The 16,320-nt window shown below is 42.6% G+C and overlaps 1 protein-coding gene across 6 annotated transcripts in view; it reads left to right on the top strand.

Moving 5' to 3' along the window:
• USP32 (ubiquitin specific peptidase 32) overlaps positions 1 to 16,320 on the top strand; it is a 66,978-nt gene that overhangs the window by 21,465 nt on the left and 29,193 nt on the right. For all 6 annotated transcript variants that reach the window (XM_077188515.1, XM_077188513.1, XM_054647264.2 and 3 more), the window contains exons 3-6: positions 3,280 to 3,385; positions 3,904 to 4,022; positions 6,889 to 7,048; positions 15,652 to 15,783. In XM_077188515.1, the coding sequence (XP_077044630.1) occupies positions 3,280 to 3,385; positions 3,904 to 4,022; positions 6,889 to 7,048; positions 15,652 to 15,783 (517 nt within the window). The remainder of the gene's footprint in view (positions 1 to 3,279; positions 3,386 to 3,903; positions 4,023 to 6,888; positions 7,049 to 15,651; positions 15,784 to 16,320) is intronic.

The raw sequence follows: 16,320 nt of genomic DNA, 5'->3' as shown, positions 1-16,320 counted from the left end.
TGTTTTCTTTACAAGCTCTCAAAAATAAATTTGTCCGTAACAGATGTATGAATGAGCTGAAAAATAGCCAGAATCAAAATTTGCAACATGGATATAAGCATATATCTATCTAAAAAAAAAAAAAAATAGTAATACCATCCTACACATGTGCATGTTTAAAAAGTTATTTTCTTTTATAGAATTGCCCCTTTCTTGAGAAAGATATCAAAATATTCTTGCTAGAGAGACAAAGATTAGGCAGACCTTTCAGATGATCTCTTGCTCCATGTCATTCCTAATCACAGCCTCTATTTTTGGCACCCTCAGAGCTGTTGACCTCAGAGGATGGTGCAAGTCCCCCAGTTTTATTTAGAGAATGTGAGTGCTGAAGTGTTGCATTGCTGAATTGGCAGAGTTCCTTTTCCTCAGCTTCATCTCTCCTCCATTCTTTTTTTTCCCCTTTTTTCCTAAATTTTGGCAAAGAGCACGATACTACTTTACTTCTGTTGGTTTTTTATGTGGGTGTTTAGGGCTCAGCAGGAGAATTTGCAGTGGAAAAGGAAGGGTCTGATTTGCCCAGAGCTTCAAGGCTGTCTTCAGCATGAATTTTTGAGTTTGAGAGTTGGTAACCCCTAAGATAAACCAAAAAATGGATTTTTCACAATGTACAATTGGTTTGAAATAGTATAAAATATTGAGAATTTCATGTTCTGTGCTAACTTATACCTTTATATCCCTTTCATGTCAGTATTAAGGATTCAATTACTGATTTGGTCACAAATAGAGATTCTGGGGTTTCAGATGTGTGCTGCCTGGTTTTTATTTTATTTTTTAAAAAATCTGTCCTTAAAGACACAATTTTGGTGATGATTCTCTCTTTTAACACTCATGATGGTTATAGAACAGTTCTTGGTTTCCAGGTGGTGAAATAAAATTAATGGAGGACTCCTAATTGGTTTTTGATGGCTTCTCATCAGAACTCATCTCAAAATGTACAAATTATGATGTACTTGTAGCATTCATACTCAGGCAGTGCAGTATCAAATCTGTGAGCTTGAAAACTGTAAATTGGGCCAAAATTGGGATTTGAGTCAAGGGATGCTTTGTAACTCCTGGCTTCAGGATGGGGAGAGGCAGGCAAAGTCATTAGGCAGCTAAAAACCCTGAGTTTTCAGCTTTCAGTCACTAAAGCAGATCATTGGGAGCCTTGGAGCTGGGCTGTGTGCTCTGCATGCTGCAAATAATGGGTTTTCATATCTGAGGAGAGAGGGGCCTTCAGCAATTTGTTAAATTAAAACCACAGGAGTTTTGAACTGGACACGAAACAGAGAACTGAACCTCCTGGAACTTTCATCCAACAATCTGGGTGATTGTCCTGCACACAAAACATCTCTTAATGTTCAGGACAGTAAAGTTCTGGGAGGATCTCTTGGGAGAATGGGGTTGAAGATATGAATAAAAGGAAATTTAGAGCTGTGTCTGTGGTGTTGAACTGCAGGAAAGCTGCTCAGGGGGTGGGAAACAGGAGCACAGCTTTGGTTTTTAAATGCTGTGTATGCTCCTCAGCTGTCCATGGAACAGAACATGTCAGCTTCAATTTCATTTAAAAATGTACTCTGTGCCTTATAGTGATGGTGAATTTTAATTCTGAAATGCAGATTGCTGTCATTCTGCCTGGGTGGGGCTGCTTTAAGTGAAGCTGCAACAGCATTAAGTCATTTTGGAAGACACAAAATTGCATCACATTTTGATGGTGCATGTTATTAGGAGTTTTCCAAATGCCACACCAACATGAAAAAATGTGAAGAAATGATGTGTTACAGGACTAAAGCACTATTTTATAAATGTTTATAAACTCTTCCAAGGAATGGTTGAGCAGCTGAACTCCAAGCAATGCCAGCTGCAATTCCATATATTAAATACTGAGACATTGGACATGATCCATAGAATTCCTTTCCTCTGTTTGTCTCATGAGCAATCCTTGGGTTGTGTTGAAACAACGTATAAATGCAATATTTGGTGCTCATCTGGTATCACAGCTGAGATGTACAAAGTTTAGCAGAAATGAGTGGATATTTTATCTGCATATTTAAAAAAAACCCCAATTATTCCAGTGGAATATGAAGGTAAATTGCTCACATGGGCAGTGTAGCCTTGAAGGCATTTGGTGAAGACAGAAGGATTAGAGATAAAAAGTGTGGAATTCAAATCTCTGCCTTGAAGCCTCTGCAATCGTTGTGTCCAAATAAAGCACAAATTCAGTTTTAATAATTCAGCATTTGTAAATGGATTCAAGTTGAGTAACAGGAGAGGCTGATCTGAGCCCTGTGGAAATGCAGGTGTTTGGGTGATGCTGTGTCTCAGGGGCTGGGAGGGGGCTCAGGGTGTTTGTGGAGGGTGAGGTCCTGCTGTGCATGCACTGGCACTGCCCTGCCTGCAGACAGGTTTTAGTCCAGAGGGATGGATGGACAGACAGACAGACAAGGGGGACAGACAGACAAGATTAAAGTTGAGTAACAGGAGAGGCTGATCTGAGCCCTGTGGAAATGCAGGTGTTTGGGTGATGCTGTGTCTCAGGGCTGGGAGGAGGCTCAGGGTGTTTGTGGAGGGTGAGGTCCTGCTGTGCATGCACTGGCACTGCCCTGCCTGCAGACAGGTTTTAGCAGTCCAGAGGGATGGATGGACAGACAGACAGACAAGGAGGGGTTTCTGCAGGTGCACAGCACTGCTGAGGTGTCTGCAGGAGCAGCAGGAATTCTGCTGTAGCCACTCTGTGCCAGGTGTCACCTTCCTGCCAGCACAGCCCTCTGAGGCTTGGCCAGGTCTGGCCTTGGCAGGCCCAGAACTGGTTTTGTTTGGGCGCTCCCAGTCCTGGCTCAGCTCTGACTCTGGTGTAAGCACCTGGTGGTGCAGCAGTGACTCCCAGGGCTCTGGGGATTCCTGCTGCCTCCCCTTGGTGCTTTTGAGATGATCAGAGCCAGCCTGGGGCAGATTGCAGCCCTGATGAAGAAATCTGGGGAAACACCACCATAAAAGCAAGTGAGAAGTGTCTTCACTGGAGGTTCTAATGTGGAATTTTTATTCTGCTGTTGATGACTTATACCTGTGTTTCACTAAATAAAGGCTGTTCAGTACCAGAAGAGATACAAAAGGGTAACACAATTCATAATTGAAGTTCTTTAGCTGAATGTGAGGTGATGAGCCTAAAAACCACCTAAGGTGGAGCCTCAGTGTAAGCTGCTGGTTTTACTTCTGACATCTCTGTTGGTTCTGGTTAACTTCTCTATTTTATGCTTGTAGGTTATCTACTGTTCATTTGGAGGAATATCCAAAGGGCTGCACTTCAATAACTTGATAGTTGGATTAGTTCTACTCACAAGAGGCAAAGAGGAGGAGAAAACAAAATGTAAGTGATGTAACAGTGGATTGTGAGTGTAAAATGTGACCATTGTACAGTGAAGATGGGATTTTTGGAAGCATTTTTAGCTGTATTTTTGGAAACAAGGTGCACTTTTGTTTTCTGTATTCATCAAAATGAAATATTTGCCCAGTCATCATGAATGTCAGTGTTGGGATCCTACAGAAAGCCTGATGGTCTCTGTATGGGGGCAGAGGAAGGGGGATGGCATTGATATTTTTAAAAAAAAAATAGAAAGCATCTTCCTACTGACTTCTGTTGTTTTGTCTTCTCTGTTTATCTGACTTGATAATGCTCATTTTCCTTTGGATTACAATGGTAAAAGAAAAGGAAAGTCTTAACCTTAACCTTGTGGACTGTACTGACCTTGGAACAACCCAAGTTTTTATTCCTTTAGCTGTTGCACAGCCTGTGACATTCTCAGCCAGTTATAGACCTTGCATTTGAAAAATGCCCCTGCCATGGATATTTACACATATTTCTATTTCATATTTCTATTTCCCCAGATATTTTCAGCCTCTTCTCTAATGAATCTGGGAGTTATGTGGTCCGTGAAGAGATGGAGAAGATGCTGCATGTGGTTGATGGGAAGGTCCCAGAGTCACTCAAGAAATGCTTCTCTGAGGTGTGTCATGCACCTTTCCTCCTGTTACAGTTACAAAAAAGTCAAGATTACCTTAAGTAGCTTCTTTTTCTTACTGTGGGAACAAATTGGCCTTGTTTAATTGGGGTAAAAGCTCATGGGTTTTGTGTTGTGGCATTCCATGGAATTTATATTGATGGGAACAGTGTTTGGAGTATAAATTCACTGTGTGCTCCTTGGAAAGAGATCATTTCCCAATGGGAATCATGTCATCAGGTGAATTTAAATACTAATATTGCTGGTGGGAACTTAGTCATTAGTGTGAACATCTTATTGCAATCAGGGAAGAAATCTAGAGCACAGAGCTGAGAAGAGAGAAAATCTGGATTTAAAAATGCCTGACAGCCATGGTTGCTTCAAGATAGGAATTTTATATTATTGCTTTTGTATCATTTTCCTGCCAGGAGCTACAACATTTAATTATGCTTTAAGTTGTTTGAGAGATGCAATCTTTATGGAGCTTGCTGAAGCCCCCCTCTAAAGCAGGGCATTGGTGCTTTCTTATATTCATGGGTGATTCTTTGACTCCAGGGATCCTGATGAATTTTCAGGGCTTTTTGCTTGGTTTGTTTTCAGATGACTGAGACCAGCAAAATGGGGACATTGTTGTGCATTCCTCTGGCACAAGGACTGACCAGATTGACTGGAAGCTTTAATTGTGGCTATCAGGTTACTTAATTCAGATTTTCTTGTTCTGTGCTGGAGATGGCTCTGGTTGTGGGCAGTGCCTGGGCCAGACTCTGCTCTGGCCCTGGAGGCAGTGATTGCATCCCTGAGTCCTGGCTGCAGCAGAAATCCTGAATCCACTGCCCTGCAGCTTCTGGACTGACCCTCAGTGCCATTTCCTGTTTCTGATTTCCCATCAGTGTGCTGTGATGAATTGCACCCTACAAGTTAATTGCACACTGTCCAAGAAATCCAGAAATACTTTATGGAGCCTTGCAGGAAGATGAGTGTTAATCTGGGCTTCAGAGCATTTTCCTGTTCAAGAAAATGCTGCATATTGATTTTTGTTTTAAAATGAAAATAGTGTAATAACCCACTCAGCAGGATTTACTGGGCTCTTAATCATCCATGGGCATTGCTGGAGAGTGAGAAAGTTTAATGGTCCTGCTGTGGGCCTTCCTGCCTGCCTTCTGGAGGATGCCTTTGATTTCAAGGATGATGTTTATAGGCACTTCTGTTCATCAGGATTATTGCATGTACTCAGCTAGAAATAGAAGCTTTAGAATATATCTGAGTTTTCCTTTTATTTCTGAAATACAGGGGGAAAATTCAGTGATAACTGCATTGCTCAGGTTCCATCATCATCCAGCTGTCATCATTGCTTGCTTCAAATGCTTTCTTCCTTCTGTCCAAAGTTTTTCTGTTCCTCTTCATTGTCCTTGCAGGGAAAATTGGAGTTTTAATGACCCAGCTCTCGCTGCCTTTACAAAGAGCAGTGCAAAAACAAGAGGGAAAGGGTGGAACAGAGAGTGAGGAAATGTTCTTTTCTCTTGATCCAAACTGTTGGAGAAATGGAAGAATAAGAAATCAAAGTGAGGGTGGTGAGGGCCTGGCACAGGGTGCCCCAGGCCAGGCTGGACAGGGCTGGGAGCACCCTGGGACAGTGGGAGGTGTCCCTGCCATGGCAGGGGTGGCACTGGATGGGCTTTCATGTCCCTTCCAAAACCCAAACCAGTCTGTGATTTGTTGGATGAAAATGTAAAACTCTTTTTAGTCTAGAAAAAGAGGCATAAAAAGAGTGAGTATCTGGAGCTGAAACACCCCCCTGCAATGGGAATAGGAGCAAATGTTTCAGCAGTGCTGGTGATGAGCCATTGGAGCAGCCTGGCAAAGGGAATATAGTGAATTTTCAATTTTCTGCACTTGGCAGTTGCAGATAGTCCGTGGCCAAATGCAAATTGTTGGATTCTGTAGAGATGTAATTCAGTGAAGTTTAATGGTCTGTGATATGAGGGGAGTTTAAATAATCAATGACTTGAAACCTCTTCCACTTTGCAGACCCCTGTTTATTTCCCCTGGAGATGAGAATCTCCACATAATGAGTTTGTCTACTGATAATGGGTTTGCTTTTATTTGAGGTAGTTTTGTAGGTCCTGTAGAAATTAGTCTGCTGATCCCTATGGTTTCATGGCCACAGCTTGGCAAGGATCCAAATAAATGGTTTTTAAACAGCACTGGAATTGTGTGAATGTGTAGTTTTTATGTGTGAATGTGTAGTTTTTATGTGTGAATGTGTAGTTTTTATGTGTGAATGTGTAGTTTTTATGTGTTCCTGACCAGGGAGTGAGGAGATCCTGGGAATGTCATGTTCACCTTTATGCTCCAGTGTGGATTTTGGTCCACACTGGAGAGGCAAAAGAGTCCACCTGTTCCTGCAGTAATTAATCACAGCATCAGTTATTCCCAAATCTGATTTTTCTGTGTTGTTTGTGTACCTGCACAGATAGAACAGAATGTTTATGATTTTATAGCACCTGTTTTTTGGTGCAGCAGAGCTGGTACCTATAATAATACATTTAAATTCATCAAAATAACCTCTGCTCTTTTGAATTGCAAGTAACCATTTTCCTTTTCATCCCTTTCACCTGAGGTTCAGAGTAAATGAGTTTCCAAAGGCCACATTGAGTAGGTGGCTGAAATGCAGAGAGAACTTAAAGTTAATTTCCCTCCCATTGCTGTTTCAAAAGGAAAGGGAAAAACAGGCTTGACTCCAAGCAGAAAAATTACATTAGCACTTATTTTTCTAGGAGATTGTCCCAATTTTTTTTTGTTCATACAGCTGGATGGTTCCTGTTTACTGGAATTGAGAAAAACAGCTCCCATTTTCTGGTTGTTCTTGCAGGGTGAGAAGGTGAACTATGAGAAGTTCAGGGTTTGGCTGCTGCACAACAAAGACGCTTTCACCTTCTCGCGGTGGCTGCTCTCAGGAGGGGTCTACGTGACCCTCACTGATGACAGTGACACCCCAACCTTCTACCAGACCCTGGCTGGAGTCACACACTGTGAGTAAAGGCTCTTCTTGTCCTGCACATCCTAAAAAAACCAAAAAAACCCTGCCAGAGTTCACAGGCAGAGTCATTGCTCATTGAATCTCCCTGCTCTGCCACGCTGGGCTCAGGGAGAGAAATTCCTTCTCTGAGCTCCTCTCTTCTCTGCTGGGATGTCAAATGTTGTGTACAAGGACACTGGCTTGTTATTTTTAAGAGATAATAATGCTGAGGCTCCAACACTTCTCTAGAAGTTTGCTACCAAGCAAGGTAAAAAAAAAAATAAATTTCTGAAGTGTTTGGTTGGTAATACTGGGTTTATTTTTGGTCTTTATATAGTGGGTTGTAAAACTACTGAGAGAGTTGAGAAAATAATATTTGTTTCAAAAATAAGTGTTACCTCTTAATTTGCTTCTCCAGTAAAATAAATCATATTCCTGGCATGTGGTAGAATTAACTAAAGAGAAGCATCCTCAGGAACTGTCTCCAGAGAAGAAGTGCTTCCTTATGTCTATGCTAATGTAAGAGAAGGAACAGCTGGTTTTGAAATTAAATCCACAACCAAAAGGCTGCTAAATGACACTTGATGGAGCAGGGTAATGCAAGCATGCATTCCATCCCTGAGGGTCCCTGGGGAGGAGGGAGGTGGCTCTGGAGCTGTCAGGGACCTGAGCACTCTGCTTGTGTTTTATGTGCTCTCCTGGGCTTTCCTCACAGGTGTCAGGGTGGCATTAATCCTCTCATGGGTGAGTTACTTGAATAAAGCAACACACACTTTTTATTTTATCCTCTTGGTTTTAAATATGGGTATTCAAACTCTTTTCTGACCATCTGAAATGAAAATGCATAATGAAGTCAGGAGTTTATGAACAGGTAATTTATTTGCATTACATGGAAGGCTGAGAGGACACATTGAGGTTACAGAAAACCACTGAATATTCTGAGGTCTCACAGAAAGGTGGAGAAAGAGGAATGTGAAAAAAACCTCAGCCCTCAGAGTGTTCTGGAGCTCAGCTCTGGGAAGGATCTTGACCTGTGTCAAACTGAGATCTGCTCTTTTTTATGCTTTGAAATTGAAACTTTTCAGAACAGTTTTTACTGGGCTTTTCACAGAAAGTTTATTCATACTGAAACTGAGGCTTGGAATTTAAAAAATAATTTAAATGTAACAGCCACTGTTTTAATAGATTTTATTTACTATTTATTGTTGTTCTCAGTTCTGGTTTTGATATCCCTGTCACTGATACCATCATGTCAGAGCTGGGATTGAGCTTCTCAGTGAATTCCAGAAATAAATGGAGGTGATGTGGTTGTTGTCCACAGAATTGGAAAGTCCATGGGACAGTTAGATAAAATTAAATTTTACTGAATTCCCTTGTGATTTACAACAGTGTAGGAATCTCATCCAACAGATGCAAAACTAAGGAAAATGTAAGTGCTTGAGCACTTGGAAGTAATTTCAGCCTAATCAGGTCACTCCAAAGAGTAAGAAATTCAGTAAAGAAGTATTTTTAACACAGCTGAACGTGTCAAACACTGAGAGCTGTTGAAGGCTCGTTCTGGTGTTTTTCCTGGGGGAATGGTTGCCTTTGGAAGGACCAGGAAGTGAGGTGATGTTTGGTAAACTGAGGCAAACACCATAACCCCGAGAAAGAGGGAAAGGTTTCCTCTTTGTTCTGCTGTAAAATGCAAAGTAATTGGTGCAATCAGGAATTCCTCAGTCCTGCTGCATCTCCTGGCACAAGCCCCAGCCCCCTCCCCAGCCTCCCCTCACACTCTGCTTCCCATCCAGCTTCTGGGGCAATGTGTCAGAGCCACAAGGAATGGCAGTGATAAAAGCAGGGGAAGTTATTCCCTTGGATTCAGGACCAGCCCCGTTTCATGCAAGGCATCAGTGACTCCATTTAAATTTGCTTAATGAGCCAGGCTATCAGGGAAACAAAGGAATACTAATTTTTCATTTGTAAATAGCATTTGTTTTGGTGTGCAGATGACTTTAATTACATTTCTCAACACATAATTAGAAATGAAATTTTAAAGTTACAGGAAGTTGCACACACTTGCTGCTTTTAATCAATTTTTTTTCCGTTTCACTTAAATCAGAAATATGAATAATTTTATTTGAAAGCTGCCAAAATAAGTGGCCTTTGTTCCTAAAAGAGCAGTTTCAGGGGTATGGATTTGTCTTACACCTGAGGAGTGACCAAGTAGCAGTAGTTTGGATTTTCTTAGTTCTGTAGTATGATCATATACATTTAAATTCATTTAATATATATATATTTTTTGAAGCCATTACATTGAACAGCACTGTGATGGAGCCTGTAAATCCCACATTTCTGTCACACTGACTCAGGGGACACCTCACTGATTTCCTTCATTTAGCTGGAAATCTTTTTTCTGCTGCAACATAGGTGCTGGTTGCCTTTTTTATGTGTCATTTTGGTGTGACTCAGTGTCATGCAACGGGCTTAGACACTCAGGTTTTCAGCCCTTTTCCATGGGGAAAATAATTCTGTTCATCAGGTTGCTGGTTTTGAACTGGCAGAATGTTTAATTTGTACCTTTTTGTCACCCAGTTCTTGTGTCACTGAGTTCTGATTAAATAACATCCAAATTCCCCTTTGAATGGAGGAGACTCCTGTGTTGTCAGAAAAATTCACCTTTTCTTTCTGAGAGCTCTCACCCACCCAGGGGCAGTTATGACTGCAATCAGTACCAATAATTCTATTTTAGACTATGCATTTATCCCTATTTAATACAGTAAAAGAGAGGGGGCCTGGGTAAGGAGTCAGGGTGGCTGAAATGGGAGAGGCACTTTTGGAAAGAGCACAAAATCCAAGCTGGGATTGTCAGCTCTGGGGGAGGATGGGCTGGGAGGCTGAAAGCAAAGTGCACTCAGGGGATGCCTCCCTTTGGTACTAAACCTTCCCTCCATGCTGTTAAACCATCCCTCCATGCTGTTAAACCATCCCTCCATGGCATTAAACCATCCCTCCATGGCATTAAACCATCCCTCCATGGCGTTAAACCATCCCTCCATGGCATTAAACCATCCCTCCATGGCATTAAACCATCCCTCCATGGCGTTAAACCATCCCTCCATGGCGTTAAACCATCCCTCCATGGTGTTAAACCATCCCTCCATGGCGTTAAACCATCCCTCCATGCTGTTAAACCATCCCTCCATGGCGTTAAACCATCCCTCCATGCTGTTAAACCATCCCTCCATGCTGTTAAACCATCCCTCCATGCTGTTAAACCATCCCTCCATGGCGTTAAACCATCCCTCCATGCTGTTAAACCATCCCTCCATGCTGTTAAACCATCCCTCCATGGCGTTAAACCATCCCTCCATGGCGTTAAACCATCCCTCCATGCTGTTAAACCATCCCTCCATGGCGTTAAACCATCCCTCCATGCTGTTAAACCATCCCTCCATGCTGTTAAACCATCCCTCCATGCTGTTAAACCATCCCTCCATGGCGTTAAACCATCCCTCCATGGCATTAAACCATCCCTCCATGGCGTTAAACCATCCCTCCATGGCGTTAAACCATCCCTCCATGGCGTTAAACCATCCCTCCATGGTGTTAAACCATCCCTCCATGGCGTTAAACCATCCCTCCATGGCGTTAAACCATCCCTCCATGGCATTAAACCATCCCTCCATGCTGTTAAACCATCCCTCCATGCTGTTAAACCATCCCTCCATGGCGTTAAACCATCCCTCCATGGCGTTAAACCATCCCTCCATGCTGTTAAACCATCCCTCCATGGCGTTAAACCATCCCTCCATGCTGTTAAACCATCCCTCCATGGCATTAAACCATCCCTCCATGGCGTTAAACCATCCCTCCATGGCGTTAAACCATCCCTCCATGCTGTTAAACCATCCCTCCATGCTGTTAAACCATCCCTCCATGCTGTTAAACCATCCCTCCATGGTGTTAAACCCACGTTCTGCAGTGGGCACCCCCTCCACAGCTGCCCTGTGTGGAAGGCACTAGAAGGCCGGCCTGGAGATTTTGGCCCTGTGGAATTTGCTTTGCAGGGCTGGTTCCATTCTGTGCTGGGAGAGAGGAGCTCCTGAGCCCTCCCTGCTCCCACCCTGAGGCACTGCTCCTCCTTATTCTGCTGGGTGAGCACTGGGTGCCCGTGCCTGGCACACACAGGGATCCCCCTGGCTGAGGGTTTTACATCCTCAAGCTCTCCTGCTCAAAATCCCATCTCAGGGAACTGGGGCTTCTTGCTGTTAGTGTCTTTTTAACGCTTGGTTGTTTCATGTTCATGGTTTTCTCCTATGTGCAGATCTCCAGGGCTGTGCTGAGGATCCCCTCTGAGCAGGGATGGCACAAAGCCTTTTCCACCTCACCTGGCTGTGCTCTCTCTGTTCCTCAGCACTGCAGCGTTTGCTCACCTGGAGCCCCCCTCCATGTCCTCCCCATCCCTGGATCTGGCCCTGTCAGTTCTGTACTCGGTGCTGCCTCGATCCTTCTCCTTCTCATTACAGTTCACCTCCTTCTCACCTCCTCTCTCTGAGGCACTGCTCCCCCTTATTCTGGGTGAGCACTGGGTGCCCGTGCCTGGCACACACAGGGATCCCCTGGCTGAGGCTTTAACATCCCCTTCCCTGTGTGTTTGTTTTTAATCAGCCAGAGCACAAAGATGAAAGTCTGACAGCAGCCCGGGCCAATAAGTAAAAGCCTTGGTGTCACTTAATCTGTATTTTGCCACTTGTTATCCTCTTAGTTCCAGGCTATTTTGTGTCTTGCAAAGCAGCTCTCAGTCCCAGAGTGTTCTGGGGGTTAATTTGAAAGGCACAAAGGGGAGTTTGCAGTGGGAAGCTGTTTGGTGTCCCTTTGGGCTCCCTCCTGGAGCACATGCTGGTGAGCAGGGAGCAGCCCAAGGCCTGGTAAAATGTTGGGAATATGGTATGTTTCTGCTGCTGTGAGCCAGACAGGATTGTACCCATAGGTGGGTAAATCTTGAACTTCTCTCATGTACTGCAATGCTTGGGGAATTCTGGTCCTATAAAGAATTGTAATAAGCAGTGGCTGAAATGAAAATGTGCTTTTAAATTTGTTTTCTAAGGTAGAAGGTTATTCATGGCTTGGTATCTGTGGAATATTTAAGAGGAGCATTTTGTGGGAATGGCATTAAAATGTAACATGGGGGTTTAGTGTTTATCACTGCCATGCACCTGCCTGTTGATCAACGTTCTAAATTCACTCATTTTTAGTAGTTTTACAGTTTTAGATAAGATTTTGATTGAAAATGTTTATTTGTTCTTCCTTTAGAAGAAGAGGACTGTGCTTCAGTTGTTCGCTTATTATGCCTCTGATTATATTGGTCTAATTCTTAGAGAATTGAACAAAAAAAGTATTCATAGTTTGAGTTCTGAAAGCTTTTCACATTTCTAATGGGCAAGTGATGAGGGAGACATAAATCAGCATGTGGTGGTAAACTACTTCCATTTCTCAGGTGTATCATGTCCATGTGGCCTCAAATAATCCTATCATGTATTTAATTGCCAAAATGAATAATTACTTGGCCTGGAAAGCCTGTGCATCCTGAGGTTTTGGCCTATATTGTGTATATAAAATACATCTTTTTAAGTAATCTGAATGAAAGCCCAGTTTACAGTTTGATGTGATATGAACAGGCATTAGGGGAAAAGAGTATGTATTTTGGAAAGATAAAGTCTTTTATCTGTACAGAACCTCAGTGGAATGGGGGGTTCTGTCCTGCACACTGATTTGTTTGGGTGCTGAGTGTGGTGTGCCTTTCCCAGGCTTCACTGAACTTCACTAACAAATCTGATTATCTGTGCCATCATAAACTGCCAGAGATTTCTTTTAGTTTGCACTCATGGAGGAATAGATGGGGCACTGCATATCCTGAGACTGATTCACAAGATTATGTGAAAAGTTAGTCTGGAGAAATCAAATTATGCAACAGCTGCTGCTCAGCTGCAGCTGAACCTCCCTGTGCTGCAATCCAAGAATTGCTGCTCCCTTTATCCACTGAATGCTGCACTGGCTGCAGTTTGTTACAGCTCTGAATGAGAAATATTCTTCTGTCACATTTTTACTCATGGTTAACCTGATTTGTGGAAGGCTAATCAGTGCTGAGAATGTTCTTTACTGCATGGTTTTACTTTCTAAAGGGCTTGTGCAGAAAGTCCGTGCATTTGGGCTAGAATAAAAATGTAACACTTGTGCTAACACTGATCAGCTGTTCTCTTCAAGGTGATTACTTGAAAATTCTCTGTCTTTAAGTGACCATGGTGTCAATTCTTGTGAACACAAAGACAAGATGCTTTCTGATAACCTTTCTTTTCTGAGCTGAAATAATAAAACAATGGAGTCACCACTGTAGAAACATCTGTGAAGTACAAGCAAAAAAAAAAAATCAGAATACAACTAACTTCTACTGGAGGTATTTGAGAGAGGTTCTCTGGCAAAATATAACATTCTTGCAGTTCTTAATTACTAAAGATAAATATTGCACCTGCCAGAGAGAGGTTTCTGCAGATTTACTCTTCAGTGAGGACAATTGGAGCTTCCTGCTGGCTTTTGAATATTCTCAGTGTTGCATCACTTGAAGAATGAAGTGCAGCTCACAGATTTGTTATTCTTCCTACTTACAGAGGTGGATTAAAAGGAAGCAAAGTGATTTACATGGTCATGCACAAGAGAACATAAATAATCTTTTGTGTTTGCTAATGAGAGCGGTAAGGTGGAAGTGGAATTCCTGTAAGTGGCAGCACAAGCTCCCCTCTCCCATTGTTTGGGAAGGGGAAGAGCCCTGGGATTCTCCTCACATCTCTGATATTTAAAGAAATAATTCCTGAAGAATATTCCTTCATAAATCTGGATTGCTGCTTCCTCATGTGCTGGGACAGACTCTCAGTAGGTGGCAGGACAGGGGAAAATGGGTTTGAACTCAGAGTAGCTGTGAGGGAGGAAGCTTTTGTGATGACTTGGTGGATTCCTCATCCCTGGAAAGCCCAGGGACGTTGGATGGAGCAACCTGATCCAGTGCAAGGTGTCCCTGGAGGAGGTGGGGGTGACCTTTAAAGGTCCCTTCCAGCCCCAATAACTCTGTGATTCCAGCCCAGCCAAGGGCCAGGGGATGGTAGAAGATCGGGGCTTGGTCCGTCTGGGAAGGAGGGAGAGGAGAAAGGAAAGGAAAGGAGTTTTTCTGCTGGCTCAGCTCTCCTCTCCCTGTGTGCATGCCCAGGAGCTGCAGTGATGCCCTGAGGGACTGGGGAGCAGGGCTGGGGCTGTCACCTCTGTCACTGCTCTGAAGGTGCTCAGGAAGGGGACATTTGTCACTGATGTCCAAAAGCACCTTAGAGGGAAATGCAAACCCTCCACTCCTCCAACTCCAGAGATTTTATTCAGATTTCTCCACTCTTTGTGCTGCTGAGGGTGAGGGTTGTGTAAGTTTTGGTGCATCACATGATGCTCCTGCTGGGCAGTTCCAACCACTTCATACTCACTGCAGGTTACCTAAGTTACTATTTTAAGTAAATTACTGCCACTAATGACAGAAACGGGCAAAGAAATCAATAAAATTTCAATTTGACACAACTTTTTAGGTGGAGGCCTTCAGTTCTTAAGCCTTACAGGATTATTATTGTTTCTGTGGACTAAACCAGGCCAAATAGCTCAAGTTAAACCTATTAGAAAACTGGCATGGATTTAAGGGCTCAGAACCATCTGGGAATGAGATCACACGTAGTGCTTCTTAATATAGACAGCTTTGTCATTCCAGATCTATTTGAGAACCAATTAATTGGCACTGACCTAAAGCACTGTTGTGACACACTTGCATATGTAAAAAGGTTAAAAGTATTGTTGGGCAGAAATTTAATCTTGTTTTATATCTGTATATTTATTTCATTTCAATGCTAAAGCATAAAGAGAGCATTTGTGGCTTCAATGTGTTTTCAATGGCTTGAAGGAAAACACAAGTTTCTTCCTCTGGCTATTTTTATCCATCCTTGCACCTTGTTTTATTTCTTGGGTTTGGGGTTTTTTTCCCCTTTTTAAATTGCCTTTTAAGTTCCTCTGCATTGTAGGTTTGTGTGACCACTCCCCAGTGTTTACTGTAAATTAAATAATTAGAAATAATTCTATAGTATAAATAATAAAGTGAAGCAAACTATTTTATATTTGGAAAAAAAAATAATGCTGAGATACAACATTTAAATGCCACATTAAAATTTAGCCTTATTACTGTATAAAAAAGTTTAAAATTTCAAATAGCAGTTTTTTAAGGGGCAGCCAAGTACTACATAATTCTTTTCCATAAAAGATCTGGGATTTTTTTTTTTTTTAATGCTACTTCACATCTTTTTTGAGGATTTTAAGACTGAATACCCTGGGAAAATAAGCCACTGCACATACAAGCTGCCTGTTCAAATCACCAAAGAGAAATAGGTGAAATATGGGAAAAGTTAATTTCTGTGTTTCTACACACTTGTGCTGATGTTATTGATGGTGAATTCCTTGATGGTGAATGGGTGAGAAGGTTCTGTGGCCAGGGAAGGTGATTGATTGATTTATTTCTGTTTATTTTGTTGATTTATTTGTGTTTATTTGGTTCTGCAGTGGAGGAATCTGACATCATCGACCTGGAGAAGCGCTACTGGCTGCTGAAGGCTCAGTCCCGCACAGGACGCTTTGATCTGGAGACTTTTGCCCCCTTGGTGTCCCCCCCAATCCATCAATCCCTGAGTGAAGGTATGGAGGGAGAGCAGGCTGCTCCCAGCTGTGATGGCTTTGGGAGTGTCTGTCCTGAAATGCCCTTGCAGCCCAAGGACAGAATAACTTCACTGAAAAATGGGAAAAGAGGGAAAATCTGGGATGCTGAAGGAGGTGTTGCATTGTTATCAGTTGGCAGGAAATGTGTCAGATTTTATGTAGAAGTTGCCCTGTAGTTGCTTAAAATCATTTCTTAAGATTCGGTAAAGGCAAAATAAACTGCTGGGCCTGAGTGAGAGAAAACTGAGCATTTTTAAACTGACAAATGGGAGTTTCAGCTATTAAATGACACCTCAGCTTGCAAGTCAGCTGCTGTATCATGCAGCCAATGAAACACTCCTCCCTAACAGTGCAAATTAAGGAAGATTTAATTCAGGAGATTTGCAGGTGGTTATTTCTACTGACAACCAGAATGGTCTGTCCAGTCAAAGCCACTCTGGTAATAACTGGAGCTGTCCCATTGCCATTTGCTGCATGACATGGGGACATTCAGGGACATTCCACTTGCACTCCACT

This window comes from Agelaius phoeniceus, chromosome 20 (genome assembly GCF_051311805.1).
Source record: "Agelaius phoeniceus isolate bAgePho1 chromosome 20, bAgePho1.hap1, whole genome shotgun sequence".
In the NCBI taxonomy this organism is placed as follows: Eukaryota; Metazoa; Chordata; class Aves; order Passeriformes; family Icteridae; genus Agelaius; species Agelaius phoeniceus.
Note: the sequence above shows the minus strand (reverse complement) of the source record. Positions and strands in the feature narration are given on the sequence as shown.